At 39.1% G+C, this 17,090-nt stretch overlaps 1 protein-coding gene across 1 annotated transcript; it reads right to left on the reverse strand.

Moving 5' to 3' along the window:
* Positions 1-2,868: 2,868 nt before the first annotated feature.
* On the reverse strand, positions 2,869-14,440 carry si:ch73-337l15.2 (glutathione hydrolase 6). The gene is made up of 4 exons (XM_017695530.2): positions 14,190-14,440; positions 11,181-11,482; positions 9,068-9,181; positions 2,869-8,279 (listed from the first exon to the last, which is right to left on the reverse strand). Exons 1-4 carry the CDS (start codon positions 14,306-14,308, stop codon positions 7,009-7,011), a joined length of 1,806 nt encoding a protein of 601 aa, XP_017551019.1. The 5' UTR covers positions 14,309-14,440; the 3' UTR covers positions 2,869-7,008.
* Positions 14,441-17,090: the final 2,650 nt, after the last annotated feature.

Consider the following 17,090-nt stretch of genomic DNA (forward strand, 5'->3'; position numbering starts at 1 on the left):
TAATCAATACATTCTGTTTGACCTCTTATTAAATTGAAAAGAGTACACATATACAGTATTTGATGTACCTCATGAACTTCATTGTTTTTTGTAAATATATGATCCAAAAATATATATAATATCCAAAATTGATGCCTACAACTTCCAAAAAAGCTGGGACAAAAGCATGTTTATCATTGTGTCACATCACATTTCCTTTTAACAGCACTTAATAAACGTTTGGGAACTGAAGACAACAATTAGTCCTGTTTTCCAACTATTATTTTTTGCTATTCTTTTGTTATACAAGTCTTCAGCTGTGCTACTATATAGGGCCTTTTCTGTCATATTTTGAGCTTAATAAGACATGCTTTCAACGGGAGACAGGTCTGGACTGCAGACAAGCCAGTCTAACACCCACACTCTCTGATTACCCAGCCATGCTGTTGTAACGTGCTGAATGTGGCTTGGTGTTATGCTGAAATAAACATGGACGTCCCTGCAAAAGACTAACAGGCAGCATATGATGCTGCAAAATGTGTTTATCGTGGCATTCACAGTTGTACAAGTTGCCCAATAACACCCCCTAAAAAGACAGACACTGACTGGCTTTTGAACTTCACGATGGTAACAGTCTCAATGGTACTTTTCTTCTTCGGCCCAGAAGACATGACGTCCAGTATTTTCATAAATAATCTAAAAGACTGACCACAATACGTTTCCACTGTACATCAGTTTATTTCAAATGAGCTGCATCCTAGAGAAGTCGGTGAGATCCATCAAAGAAAACACGTTGGTTTTCAGCGCACTGCTGAGGGGTCGACGGTCATGGCCATCCATTTGTGCTTTTTGGCCTCCGTCTTTGCGGAAAGATATCTCTGGATCCTCTGAACCTTTTGAAGATATTATGCAGTGTAGAGGGTGATGCATTTTGACATAGAGAAGAAGCATCAACCCACCATAAAGCTTCTAAAGCACTAAAGCTTAGCTAGTTGCCCCTTTTATATCCAAGAATAATTGCATCGCCTGTTTTGGGTGTCTTTCGAACATTTAACATTTTTTAATTATTCCTAGCCTTAGATTGCCCCAACTTTTGCAGCATCAATCAAGCACATGCAAGCATCAATTATGGAATAAGTGCATACAGAAAAAACAAAAAGCAAGCTGACAAGGTAAAACATATCTTGTCTTCATACTGTTTTCATTCAAGCACAGGTCAAAGTAGAGTTCAAAATCACACCTTTGTATGCTTATTTCCACTTTACATACTGTCCCAATTATTTTTGGAATTGGGTTTTTACATAAGCCAAAACTCAAATACACTTTAAAAATGGTTCACTAGTTCAACCTAAAAACAGACTGTGTGGTAATAACCCATTTAGCCATTTAAATGAAATCAAAATAGATATTTTAAATGAAACAATGCAATGAAAAATGAGTAGGTTAGATGAAAAAAAAACAATACTAGTAATACTAGTTTTTTTTTTTTACAGTTAACGCCAAGTGTTGTGCTGTTTAAGGCAGAAACATTTCAGCTACATGAGTCAAATCCCAAATATCTAAGGTAAAAGTAGCATATTGTACTGAAACTGTCACTGCGGCAGTACCCCTCTTGTCACTGGGGTGGTACCCTCAAGGGTACATCTCAGTAGCTTAAGTCTTAGGAACATAACTGCACCATAATCTACTGAAATTTTATTTAAGTTGTAATGATTCCACACACTCCGTCTCGTCTCCAGGCTTTTTATTTTATTGTTCTGTTTTAAAACATTACGTTTTATGTACAAATATGTACTTTTCACCCGGAGAAAGTTATTTAAGGTATACAAATCGACCTTAAACTCACTGTTGAACCTTTGAGGGAACATTTACATAATTTGTAACTTGATGAACAAAAAATGTACATGCACAGAACCTCTATTTTTAACTGTGTATATGAGCCAAAAGCTAAGTATTGTATTACATATAAGCCAAAATGCTTGTAGTATCCTATTACATAGAAGCCATGAACAACATATCCCACTACGCATGGGCGTATTTCTCATACGTATTCTACTACAAATATTTTTATAATATTTTATTACATGTAAGTCAAACTTCACAAATTCTACTTCATATGGTCCAACTACACTATTATTAGCTAAAAAAAGCCAAAAATCCTATTAGAAAAATTAGCAAAAATATATGCACCATGCTGCAATTATGCTCTACATACAATGTATCTAGAGCCTTTCCTGCGAATATTAAGATTATGAGGGTTAAAGATTAGTCTGCGTTAAATTTCTGCACATGTAAATGATTAACATTTGTTGGCTCGTGTGAGCCACTCAGTGCTTGGGTACGTCTGCAACATCAGTACTAAGAATGCTACCTCTGTGATAATGATTAACAAATGATACACTTCACAGCCCTAATTCATATGATGCAAAATCTACCACATTCAAGACACACTTTTATATTAACATTGCAAATATAAAGTGTCTTCCTTGAATTTAGAGCTCATTGTGTGACTTTTAGGAGAGCACTATGCTACCCACAGCGCTACTCTGCTGCTACATTGGGGCTGTGAAGTCATAACTTATTCCATATTCATATTGTGCTACTCTTGACCGGACTCGGTCTGACAGCATCTTGGCAGAAGGTTGAGCTGGCAGCAGCCTGGGCACAGCATCGCAAAGGGGCGGAGACAAACAACGTTTTAATTGAAAGCCAAGCTGAATATTCATCGCCCTCCAGCCGCTGAGAACGGAGTGACAGGCAAACGTATTACTGCAGCATGGCAAATGAGCAGGTACGCCAGTCACTACTGTTCTGACACTGACAACCCACTCAAATCCAGAGCAGAGAATACAGGAAGCCAGGAAAAAAAGAACTAATGCGTCTAGAAAATTAAGAGAAATATAGCATTTACTTTGATGGTTTTCAGTAAAAACTCACATAGATCTCCATAAGTCATTTCAGTGCAACGCAATTACACATGAATTAGATTTGTTCACATCCAGCATCACAAAAACATACATTTTTATATTTAGGCTATTTTTGAGGCTTCAGTGCAAGATTTAAAAAAGGTAAACATTTAAAACGGTATAATTTGGCAGATAAGGCCAGAATTGTGCTGTGTAGATTCAAAATCATCACAGATAATGAATCTTGGTTGACCGATAAAACGATACTTCAATTACTTACTGATTACATTATCATATCATTATGATATCATCAGCTTCATATGACTAAAAATGCTGCCCTTCATGTTATGTGAACACTTCATGACAGACAAAATGTTTTAAAACTGATTTGAATAAAATCTCCTTAAATCAATGTACACTAAAGCAACGGTCTGCAATATGGCAAAAAATGAAAAAAAAAATACAGTTCTTGAAGATTTTGTCATGATTCATTACACACAGACAGATGACAAGCTAAATGAAAAAGCTGAATAAAAGAGATGAAACATACAAGTGAAGTTTCTTCCAGACAGATGTACTGCATACAATCCTGTAATTAGCATCCTATCATTCTCTGTGAGGTATAAACATACTGAGCAGGCTTAGCTGACCTCAGGTTTTGAACATGATGGCAAGAAGAAAGGATATAAGTGACTTTTAAAGATGGTTCATTATTGGGACATGGATGGCAGGAGCTTCAGTCCCAAAGACTGCTCAACTAGTCAGTGTTTCTATATGAACAGTGACTGAAATGACATCTGAATGTAGACTTATAGGAAAGACATCATTATACAGAGTTTGAAACTTTGGATGAAAGCACACATTCAATGAGCGTGATGCTTGTGCATTAGTGCAAAAAAAGGAAAAACAGAAGAATAGCTGCTCCTCAGGTGACCGAGAATGTCAATACAGAACGTGACGAGACTGCTACAGCAAGAACAGCCCATCCACTACTTCATAAAGAGGGATGTTAGAGGAAGGAGGCAGTGCATAAATAAAAAGACAAATGCAAAGTTATTCTGACTGACCACCTTTATCCTGTGATGAAACATTTTGATCCTGATGGGAGTATTCTCTTCCAGGATGACAATACCCTCATTCACAGGTTACGAGGGGTCACTGAATGATCTCATGAATATGAAAATGAAGTAAATCATATGCTATGGCTTTCGCAGACTAGATCTAAACCCAATGTGACACTTGTAGGAGATTTTGGACCAACATGTCAGACTCTTCACCACCATTATTAAACCAACAAAGGGAATATTTTTGGAAGAATCCTGTTTCATCCTTCCAGCGTAGATTTCCCTGCCAAGGCACATGGAAGCTGTTTTGGCAGCTTGTGGTGGCCCATCTGATGTTGGTTTCTCCTTTGTCACCTGTCTGTATATCACAGCACTGTTTTCTTTCTGGAGATTACAAACATGTTGGAATGAAGGAAATGCACCAGCAAAACTGCAAAACCACATTATAAAAAACTTTTCTTTTCACTTATTTAAGAAGAAACAAAGAGAAATCAACTAACTGTCCAATAAAACAGTTCTAAACTAGGAAAATAGCATAATGGACTGACATCTAATCAACTAATTGTTATTATGCAATTTGTTTAGTTAGTAAACAGTTACTGTTACTGTGTAAAGGCTGTTTTTAATTGGTCTAATAGTGTGTTCAGATTTTTTGATTTCATTAAAATGAACCTTGGTGCAATTGCTCTGTAAGTGAGCTCTCCATCCTGCCATCTGAACTTTGGTGTGCACCAAATAAGTGGACTGAGACCCCCAGAGCAGGTTGGTCTTGGTTTGCTTCAAAACAAACTCAAGGTTCATTTAAAGTATGAATGCAATGCACACCAAAGACACTGAAACGAACATAAGATAGAATGAACCATCATCTCTTTTCTGCATAACGTCTTTGGTATGTGGAGAAGACAGATGTCTGATGCTGTTTTGTGCATTTGTTATGTCCCATCATAAGCTCTGAATCTGTAATTATAGAATGAATCATTTTGGTTTTAAACGAGGCTGAGGCATGTTTGAAGTCATTAGAAAATACTCTAGGCTGTTACAGGGATTTTACCCTGCTTCACGTCCAAGGTACCACAGTAATGCAGCGAGGGTTGTGGCTTATAGCTCTAAAATCACTAGACAGGTAGAACAAGACTTACCTTACCACAGTTACTGTACATCATAAAATCTGTCCAGTCAGTTGTAACTTGTTACTCGTTTAACATTTGTTTACATCTTTTGGTTTAATGTTACATATGTCAGTGTGAACGCTAAGAAAACCAAGACCAAAATGCAATAACGTATCATTTTTTGCTTTGGGCCAGACGAATGGAACCGAACTACAAAATAAATCTAAATCTGTGTTTCTCACAGTACATGCAGTTCTCAAAAAGATGTTTCCACAATATGCTCAGGTAAAAACACTTTAATGCAAATACAGAATCACATCACTGCATTTAACTTTTTCCCTTCACCGATGAAGTTATCATTTTGGAGGGCCAAAGACAATACAAAACTACTGGCTCTTTCAAAACACTAGTTCAAAATAAGCTTGGTAGTAAAATCTAAGCCAGCAGTTTTGCCTTAAACACAGAGTTTTCAGATAGAGCTTCAAGCAAGCATGGCACATTTTGGAACAGAATGGCCTGAACTCTGATATATTCTGTCCCACTGTTTTTGCCAGACACTGGTGATTTAGAACAGCAGAGCAGAAGAGAGGAATGGCACACTACAGTGCGCCCAGGGAACGAAAATCAAAGTCGACAGCAGAAGCCGACGAAGACAGACCACATCTTTTACAATCAAAGGAGGAAGGGGGTGGGTAAAAAATCTGCCTCCGCAGCAATAAAGAAAGCAATTTTTTCCATCAGCGAGGACCGCTCACCTGCTGTGTGCAAAATCAAGATTTATCAAAGGGGGAAGGGTATGCAGGTAAGCCCTCAGGCAGCAGTGCTCTGATAAGACCCCGGTGTGTGAAGCCAGGCATCAATATACATGCCTCGTGCACATTCATCTAAATTAATGTAACAAGCAGGCGGCTATCCAGAGGTAGGCAGATAATGTTGTCCGTCTGCCTGGCCACACCAACCTGGAAAGCAGACAGTGCATGACGAGCAAAGTTAATGGCTTTGCCATTTGCACGTTATGCAAAACGCACTCAAGACTGTACAGATATCCTGTCCTGTGACGGTCCTCTGTATCGCTGACATAGTGATAGACCACAGAATGTTGGTGTAGATCAACCTGATGATTGGTTTAGGTTGATCTGATTAAGCTCAGACAACTCAATTTCTCTATTATGGAAGAATTATTGAGGAGGAATACTCCAGGTTTCAAGCCAATCCTTTTCTGCTGTATCTATAGCGTATGGCTGATTAGCACCGACAACAATTTAAACACCAAGAAAATAATAGAAAACCCACTGACTCAAAAGCACCATTTAAACAGAAGTCAGTGGGCAGTTACTTAATCATGGAAGTGTTTTTTCAAGTTAACAGTTTTTTTAATAGAACACCTCAAAATTACTGTCCGTATAATTAACCACATGCATAAATAAATTGATAATTAGATACCGTCAGATAGAGATTAAGCTGAAAAACACTTGCCAAGTCTTATTTAGTGCATTGACATCATCGTTTATTATAATGTTGGAAGTGTCCTGTGATGGTTCACTGTAGATGCTGTGTAGATGCTTGTCTAAATCTGCTACTAAACATCACATCCTCTTCTACTAATGAAATGATACATATCATTATACATTAAAATAGTTATGTTCTGTATGTCGTTGCCTTTGCATATTACATTCATGTTTAACATTTAACATCATTTTCAATAACGGGTAATCTTTTTTTTTTGTCATTTACTATTATTTCGTATAATTTTAAAACACCAACTGCCCTTTATGTTGCATAAAAGTTTCATGATGACTGGAACAACAGAAACTATCCAAAATGTTCCAAAACATTACCATTTTGGAGATATGAGGATTTGTTCTGAAGATGTGTAGAGAAGCTATAGGGGACCATTGAAATGAAGAGTGGCCCTATCTTGCAATGCTATGCTGTATATTTGTACTTCCATTAGTAGCCATCAGCATGAGCGCTGATCACAGGAGCTGCATATGCGCCAACATGTTCTGCATGTAACCTCAGTACCATGGATAGGGAACAATCTAAGCACTCCTCCACCTGCTGTAGGTGACCATCTGTCTCCGAAAGCAGCCTATAGATGTCTGAGCTATTTGAAATAGAAGACAGGCAAATGGCCATAGCTGTAGAGCTTCCTTGCTGCAGATGGAGAAGAGGGCTATGAATAGCATCTGTAGAAGCCATTCCAAAGTCAATCCTTTGCAGGAGAATAACAGCATTAAGTAAGGCTGAAAAACCTCCAGTAGTGCCGATGACCACTACTTCGCTGTCTTCTTCATTGTCTTCCTGATCATCGCCATCACTGTTGATCTTTAGAACCAATGGAAAATTAAAGTAAGGCAAGTCAGAGATTTCTGACGTAAAGCTGCTGAGGATAACTCCACTTGATGGCAAGAATCGGCCAGAACCCCACGTGTCATTGAGCGAAGCTGTCAGAATGATAAAATTACCCTGCCTGTCCAGCACTCCGATGTGACTGCTTTGTGTATTGAGAGCAAATAACTCCATGAGGTCTAGGTTCTTCTCAGCCAGGGCTGTATTGTTGAGTCCTTGAATCAAGTTTAAGAGGCTGGAGAAAGAGGCGGCGGCCCTGTTAAAATCTCCAGCATCACTCTGAAAGGAAAGGCTTTGCTCCCTGACTTGCTCTAATATATCAGATAGCATCGGTCCAGCGAAAGGGGAGCTGGCTGAAAGGACAGTGTATTTCTCTCCCTGCGTGATAAGGGAGTCATTGATTTCTCCATGGCTACGCTGAAGGGCGGCTAAGAAAGTGGGCCCCTCGCGTGCCGAGAGGTCTTCAGCCAATTTCATGGCCAGCGTTTCTGGGAAATGGGACTCATTTAGGCTAGCCGCCCGCAACAGCTCTGATAGATTCCGGTTGGCGGCAGGCGCGCCTGCAGATTTCACGCGTCCACTCGTGTCACAAAACACACTGCACAGCTTGGACTGCAGAATTTCACTCTCGTGGGTCTCCAAGGCCCTGCCCAAGACATTGTCAATGAAGAAACCATCCTCAGCTAGCACTATGGCTTCCTTGAAAAGCCTGCTCCAGTCAGATTGTCCATGCTGACAGTGCAGTGCTTTTATGCCCTGAAGAATGGATGGAATCCCATAAGTGGCTAAGAGTGAGTGTGGTGCAATTGAACGTACTGTCTTGAATGATCCTGTGGTGTGGTTGTACAGAATGCCTGAGAATACACCACCTTAGGGAAAAAAGGGCCAAAATGATTCAAAATCTCCAAAAACATAAAGTATAACACAAATTACTTGTTTTAGATTACAAGGTCTCTTTCAAGGTTGACCATTCCAAGATCCATCATATATGAGAACCATTAATTTTAACATTAAGGGAAGAATCAATAATCATTATGCATACAAATCCCATTTCTAGACCCTCATTAACCTCCTGAAAGACAATTAGAGGTAATGGAGATTAAAAACCATCCATTTATGTAAGTAACAAGTTTAAACATTTATATAGTATTTCAGAAACAAAGGGCTTCATTATTGGATTTTTTTGTATTACATAGCAAGAAAAGAGCTGTTTTGTATGTAAAAATGTGTGATCTGGCCTTTCACAAGTGAATTTTCACTTAGAGACAGATGTAGCCCTAATGCTTACATGCGTCTAGTCTCAGGGGCTTTGCTACACAAGTGCAGCACATAAAATTTGTACTCATTATAAAGCTGATTATTTCCAATACTTTACAATTTAGATACAAATACCACCAATGATATCTTGAAAGAAATTTGCCAAACTAAATGTTTGCTCATAGCATATCTCATAAAATTGCATCAGTGTCAGATAAGCCCAAATGTCCAGTTTGAATAAATGCAATAGCACCAAAGTCAGAAGGTCCAAATGACCGTTTCAAATGAATTAGGTTTTAATGCGGAAACATGTTGTGGAGCTCGGAATTATTTCAATTTATGTCTGCCCATTATCATATTATTTGATTTGTAGATGATGAATCGAGGGTATGCTACTGACCCACTCCTGCTGTGTGTGGGTGGACGACTCCCAGGCAGAGCAGAGAAGCAATCGCAGCATCCACCACATTTCCTCCCTCCTGCAGAAGCTCTTTACCGACCCTGGAGCAGTTCACTGCAGATACCAACAACACTTGTTCTTTAAAACAGTTAGAAAAAAAATCTAAAACAGATTCCTTTTAAACGGTATTGATCTGAAACTCCGCTATAGAGGCACCAAGATACTGGTGTAGAATAGATAATAGATACCATACTGTTCAAAAGTTTGGAATAAGTGTTTTCGCTACCATAAAATTATTATAACGTTCTTATCTTATTCAATCATATAGCTTTTTAAACAGGAGGAAGCTATGAAGCTGTAACAACGCTATAATAAGACATGTTAGAAAAGAGTTATAATGATCCTAAAATGGCTAAGAAACCACTTTATCATGACAAGTGAAGTTTGGAATCAACACTGTCAACAACACAAACCAGTTTGATTTTAAATAAATACAGAAAATACATTCAGTTTGTTATTGCAGTGCAAATTTATATATGGTAGAGTGATGAACAGAGCTTTAAAATATTCCATAGCGACTGGAAACTTCATACCATAAAGAAGCAGCCAAATTAATTGTGGGCTGATGCAAATGTCCAATATTTGAAATGTACATATCTGCCAATAGCATTACAGAAATACTTACAAAATGTATGTATTACAATTCCTGCAGTGGTTTAAATGCAGATGAAATGATTAAATGAATAATATGCAGATATTTTAGCAATTTTCACCTAGAAAATCAAAAATATCTGTACCGGGGTACTGAAACTTTTGCATATGACTATTTGTTCATTTCATTAGTATTCATTTCCTTATTAAGTATGACTTTGTAAGTGACAAAATAAATGTAATGAGCACAGGCCTTTAGACAGAACAGCTACTGTTAATATATAGAAAATGTTCACAGCAGGTTTATCTGAATGCCTCATAAGTTCATGCCAGCATCCCAGACCTTCTTGTTTCAAACAGCTAAAAAGTGCAGCACTTTCCACAAGGACATGAGGCTAAAAGAACAGAGGTGTCTCAGTGTAGGAGCACCTTCAATGAAAAAATGCTGGGTGAAAAATGTTGAACAAGAGGTTAGTATAATACAGAGGCACAACAAGTATAATGAATCATCTCAAACTGACTCAGATTCCGCTCCATCACGTAACCGCTTCAGATGAAAATATTTTGATGAAACAGGTTTACAGCAGGCTTGAGACCTGACCACACAAACTGAGAAGTCCACAAGTATTTGAAGCCTGTATAATCCTGTTTGGGCCAGTCCTACTCAAATTCCTTGCAATATTGAATAAAACTCCTTAAAATACTTTTGATATATAGTTTAAATCTGCAGTGCATAACATATTATCGTACATAAAACAACACAAAATGTTATATAACAAGTTATTCCAAAGTTTTAAACAGAGCTGTATACTGTATAATGTATTACTGTGAACCAAAAAACAGCATGACTCTTAAATTTTAAACAGTCTTCTATCTGATCTTATATAAGCACAATCGGGTTGTCGACGTTAACACAACAATAACGCAATCTCACTTCAACATAGTCAGTGCCATTAATCCAGGTTCTTTTTGACTCTAAGAATCTCTTGTAGTTCAAGCTGTGTATTGAATGCGCATCACTCTAGTCCTGTGAATCAGACTGTATAAGAAGTCTCTCTATACTGTTTAGATTAGTGAATGATGGACAAAGGCCTCTTGAAAGGGAAGTTTCCTTTCAAAACTTTGCCAGATGGCTTGCTCAACAACATTAAGGACATGTGCAGTTACAGTCAGGTTGAGTTTAGTTATCACTGGAGTACCTCCAGCCTATGAAATCACATGCAAGCCAAACACACATCTAACACCAACAGCATTAGGCCTGGTAATATGCAACAGACAATGTTCAACGGAAAACAACGGATGTGTCAACCTACAGCAAAAAAAAGACTTTAGTAAATGGATAGGCCGATTTACACAGTGTAAAAAAATAATAGTTTTGTGGTTAATTGCATCTAACTACTAAGTCATGTGATCAATTTTTACTATTTCAATTGACTAGAATTAATTATAGAAACATTCAAACCTGAAGATGTCATGACAACTCCATGGTGGTATAGTGAAGTATGCCCATGGGAGTGGCCATCCGAGTCATGGTGATCATGCCCATCTTTGTGGTCATCATCTTCCTCCCCTGCATGGTGGTGATGCTCCTCCAAGGTTTTTGTGTCTTTGGTAAGGTCACTCTGCAGGCTTTCAGGACCAGACCACCATCCATGCCTTTCGAACAGCATGCACCCAAGGACGATACCCAGCAGAACTAGAGCCACCATCACCCGGACCCAGGTGTCTTTTTTCACGGCCTTTCCATTCAGCCCATCTGACGGCCTGAGGGACACAAGAGGGACAACAATAGCAGATGACGAACAAGAAAGACAGAAACTTCTGAAGTCTGATAAAATAAGAAATTCACAGATGAATAAAACACAGAGACAAAGCAGATTATTCTCCAAGCATTGCAGGATCTAAGTATCACCCTGCCTCTCTGGAGCTCAATTCAGTGCTGTGATGTTGCTCAAAACCTATGAGAAGGCCGGAGGGATCTCTAAGGAGGGCGCCCGTCGCTTTGATCCTCTTCTCTATGCGTTCGCTTAGTAACTGAGGCTGAAAACAAAGTATGCCATCACAAGAACTGGACACTGGACACAATCTCTCTACACTATGGGTCATTCACAGTGGCTTTATCCTACAAGAAAGGAGCCCTCATTTAAAAAGAAAAAGGGAATGCAGTGCACATTGTTATTTCATTGTGCTTCTCAAGACCACAGTCAGAATAAGACATGCATGCTTCGATGCAAAATGCAAATAAATATGGAAAATGATTTTTCAAAGAAGCTGCAGGCATAATTTACAGTTTACAAATCAGAGGAGACCTAAAGGAAAATCAAAACTTTAACTTTTGCAGCTTAACTTAGCAGCTTATTAGTTGTTAGTTCATGTGCCTGGTCATATTAAACAAATTTCATCGTAGCAGACCACTTAAAATAACAAAATTCTTGTGTTGCTATAATCTTTAATTGGTATGACTGCCTCTAGAACATCTAGAGCTTTTATTACACCACTGTGCACCAGTGGGTGTGAGAAAACAATACTATAATAGAAAGTTTCGAAACTTACCATTCTGTCCATATGGTCCGCATATATGCTGTATAAGCTGTAAAAACAGCCTATTTGGAATTATACTTAATAATAATGTATTAACAATAATTAATAATATAATAATTTGTGGCCTCAACATAGTAAATGGTGCCCTCAGTATAGCAATTTATGACCACAGTATTTTAATAAGTGGCCTAAACACAACAATTCATGGCCTTTGTACAGTAAACTGTCAGTATAGTACTTCATGGCCTCTATAATAAACTATGGCCTCAAAATAGTAAATTATTGCCTCAATGTAGTAAATTGTGGCCTTAGTATAGCAATTTGTGACCAAAGTATATTAATATGTGGCCTAAATGCAGCAATGCATGCCCTTAATATAGTAAACTATTGCATCAGTATAGTACTGTGGACTAGCTGCCCACCCTACACTGACGTTTTCATAGACTCCTAGCTATTACTACTACTAACACTACTGCTATTAATATTAGTAGTATCATCACTTGTAGGTAGTTTGACCAGAGGAGGATGGGTCCACCCTGATGAGCCTGGTTCCTCCCAAGGTTTCTTCCTCAGTTCTGAGGGAGTTTTTCCTTGCCACTGTTGCCCCTGGCTTGCCCACCTGGGGGTTTTACATTCTTGTTAAATCTTTGTCTTTTCTGGAATTCTGTGAAGCTGCTTTGTGACATCATCAGTTGTAAAATGCGCTGCAAATAAATTCGATTTGATCTGATTTACTGTGTGGTCTCTATCATAAATGATGGCCTCAATATAGTAAATTAAAGCTAGAATATTGTAAATTGTGGCCTGTATATAGTAACTCATGCCATATTAAAAAACAATCACCATGTCACCTCAGGGGCTCAGTGAATGGATTCCACTGTGACTGTTCTAAAAGTCTTTACCTCATACCCTGTATTTTTCTTTAGCAGTCCACCCCGAGCTGCTCATTAGTAGTTTGTGTGGATATTTAAGGCTTTTCATCCAACTAAAGGAGAAATGAACTGAGTCAGCACTAATGACACTGAAGAGGCCGTCACTGCTGACTTTAGCCTAGTTAGCTCGTTCCCCTCAGCAACGTAATACGAGGTGGCTGTGTTTACATGCAAAGATTTTTGCCAATACGATTGAATACAATCGGATTACAGATTCAGACTGAGGTGTTTGTCTGCTCACTTTGTTCAACAGTCTGATGAAAATCGTTTACATGCTCGCTTCAAGTAATCCGATGCAAAGTGACGCGCATGCGTGGAGCAGCGCTGAGAGTAACCGTTACCATGACAGCGAACATCACGTGAGGTCCAGTCGGCGTGACATGAGTTTCCAATTGGCGCGCTTGTGTTTTTAACGGCTTTAAACTGATGTCAGACTCAGAGAAACGTCCTTCACATGCACTTATAAAGGAAGACGTCTTGCTCTGAGACACATAAGCTGGACGTCCGCCCCACCGCCGTCTTTTAAAGACCAGAGCATGAACCTCGTCTCCTCTATAAACCAGTTTCTGCTCCGCCATGTTGAACGGTATAAACCTTTCGCTATGACGCGCCGCGCATGCGCAGAACGTTCTCCCACCTTCCGATTGGCGTGTAATCGGATTCAGGCGTTTACACGGCTGTTATTCTTCTATTTGACGGATTATTTAGAGGTTTACCCACCTCGTTCAATCGGATATAAATTGTATCCCGATTGGCCTCAATCGGATTAGTCTATTCCGGCTGAGGTGTTTACATGGACGTGTTCTATTCCGAGCGGTTAGTCGGATTATTAACGGTTTATCAGGCTGCATGTAAACGTGGCTACTGAGAGCGTTTCACGCCGTTTCTGCGAACACCGAAAACTAAACGCTTATTTTGTGCTAAAAGACCACAATAATGAGAGCCTGAACAACAGCAGCGAGCCAAAAAGCTCTCTGTTTTGACGCTCTGCCACTCACTGCCTCAAATAAACCGTCACTTCTTCGGCTTCTTCTTCATCTTCGTCGCTCCCCTCATGAAGTGCTTCCTCTCGATTATTGCTGTCTAGCTTGGTGTACCGAACGGCGTCGTGCACCATCGTCTGAAGTCTGACATTAATACCGCCACACGGTGAAGCGGAGAGCTGCTCGTTTGAGCTGCAGACAGCATAATAAAGGCTTTTCCCTTCGGTCGGGAACGTTTCTTTCTCCGTGCGCCACTTCCTGGTTCACCTGCTCTCTCACCTGAAGGCTGTCAGACTCGAGCGACCGGTCCGCGCGCGCCCAGCAGAGCAGGTGCTCAAACCTAGAAAGGCGACCTTTATTATGCGAATGCCAATTTCCTCGAAACACAGGAGGAAAAAACGCCTGTTCTCTCTGGTTCTGGCAGCATCGTGTCTAATTTTGAGCAAATTGTGACTTCCAAAGTAAAGATCTTTCTGTCAATATTTTAATTATTAAGACATTATTACAAGGAAATCATAAGTAATTCAGTTTCAAGTAACAAAGTAAATATTTCAGCATTATTTGACATAGTAAGTCAAGCTTTGGAGAAAATAATTCATTGTTTCATTATGACTTTGACAATGTTCAGTATTAATTTGCCAGTAATTATTTTAGAAAACTGGGCTTTGTTTCGATTAAAGCAATCTTTCAGGAAAATAGGCTGTTTTGGGAGCAGGAAGTCTTTAAATGCGCAACAATTACAATCACTTTGTCAGGTTACCTGCCCGCTGATGACCCCTTTTGAAATGTGAGGCATTCTGGATTATTTATTGTAACCTTATGCAAAATTTTACCAGTCATTTTAGACACACACACACACACACACACACACACACACAGTGAAAATAAGCCCTAGCGCTGCAGGGAACAAAATGAAACATGCTATTTTTCCACCCACACATTTTATAACACAAAATCTATTTATTTGCTGAGTTTAAATATAAAATGTGCCTTAAATTTTGCACAGCCTGTCCTGGGATGTCCCTTATACCCAGTGCAGATGATAGAGGACAGAGGGATGTTAGCCAAGCCAGCATCCATGCTGGAGACCAGCTCCCATCCCATACATGAGACTGTAGCAGCACTGGGCAGCTCATTCAGTGACAGGCTGCTCCAGTGTGTGAAGGAGTGCTTTTGCAGGTCCTTCCTTTCTGCTGCTGTTAGACTGTGCAACCAGCACTCCCAGTACATCCCCTCCCCCACCCCATTGGACCTATATATATATATATATATATATATATATATATATATATATATATATATATATATATATAAGTAGCAAACTCTAACCTTGTTAAGTAATTTCTTGTTTGTTAATTCTCTTCTTGTTACTTTTCTTGAGTGCTTCACTAGCCCTTTGCAGCTGTAGCACTGTAAATTTCCCCTGTTGTGGGACTAATAAAGGATTATCTTATATTAAATATGTTAAATTCAGTAAATAAACAGTAATTGTGCATAAATGTGTAAATATACACGTATAATGATAACTTTGGATTGTAGGCAGTAGATGCTTCCTCCTCATCGCTCGATCAAGACTAGATACCTTAGAGCAACAAACTCTTGATTAAAAAGATTCGAAGACAAGTACAGTGAGATAGCGAAGTGCATGTTTTGTTAAGCTCAGATAAACCCATCACAGGCGGTTCAGACACTGAAACCACTGAAATGATCTTCAATATCCGGCTGACCTGGACAGGAGCAGGCGCCCCATATGACTTTCAAAGTAGACCACCATTCCACATCTCCATCTTCAGAGGCGGCATGCTGGACAGAGCCTGGTGTTATTTCTTTCTGACATTTTACAGGCACACACAACGTAATTGAATGTAAAGTCCCCACTGTGATTCGGAGAGGGCAGCGACACATCAAGGTGTTAAAGAAAAATGCAGGAGATGCAGGCCAAGATTGAACATCTTAAGCAAAGAGATGGTGAAATGTCACTCACGTGTGTGTGTGCAGAGTGTGTGCTGTGTAGGAATCACAGAATGTGAGCCTGAGGCCAGGCTGAAATGGTTACTATACACTTCTGAATGTCAGTGCAGTTTGGAAATGCAGCTAAAAAAGTTCTCACAGAGCAGAATCCACTTTGATCGTTCTTGCATGTGTGTGCGAGTGTGTGAGTGAGAGAGAGAGAGAGAGAGAGAGAGGGTTTGCTGCTTGAGTGATTTGTACGATATATGTCAGCCTGGAAGTTTATACATATTTATAATGACAAACAAAAAGCCAATGTTCTCCAGAGTGCTCCAACCCCTAAAGGCTCGCAGAACTTTCAAGAATTTTCAGCAAGTTTATCATAAAGCTTTTTACTGTACACAGAATGACACACAGCAGTCAGAAACCAGGGCTCGATTTGAGGGGGTATAAGGGGCTACTAGACCCTTACAAAAAACAAACAAACAAACAAAAAAAAACTCTGGAAAAGTGCCAGCACTCTTTTCCATAACAACATTTGTACATTTGCAAAGTGATACCAAGTTATTTCTTTCAAAACAGGCAGATTTTCAGAATATATGCCGTTTAATATGGGGATTGATTATTGATGATTGATTAGATTCACTCTTGAATCAGTATTCACACAAAATGAAAAGTATATATAAAGTATATAAAATAAGAAAAATGATAAAATAAGATAAATGATACTAAACAAATACAAGCGATGACAGAGATTGCTAACATCAAAGACCTCAATGAGCTAAAGCACAGCAAACTGAGCACATGAAGCAGAGCAAATTGTCACAACGCTTCACAGTCAACACACACACACACACACACACACACATATACATAAACACACAAAGAGTGTGTGCTGTCTGGGAGTGCTTCAACACATTTCAGCGCGACATCTCTCTGTATAAGAATGATTGGCCCTTTTGGACC

The sequence above is a fragment of the Pygocentrus nattereri genome, chromosome 20 (genome assembly GCF_015220715.1).
Source record: "Pygocentrus nattereri isolate fPygNat1 chromosome 20, fPygNat1.pri, whole genome shotgun sequence".
In the NCBI taxonomy this organism is placed as follows: domain Eukaryota; kingdom Metazoa; phylum Chordata; class Actinopteri; order Characiformes; family Serrasalmidae; genus Pygocentrus; species Pygocentrus nattereri.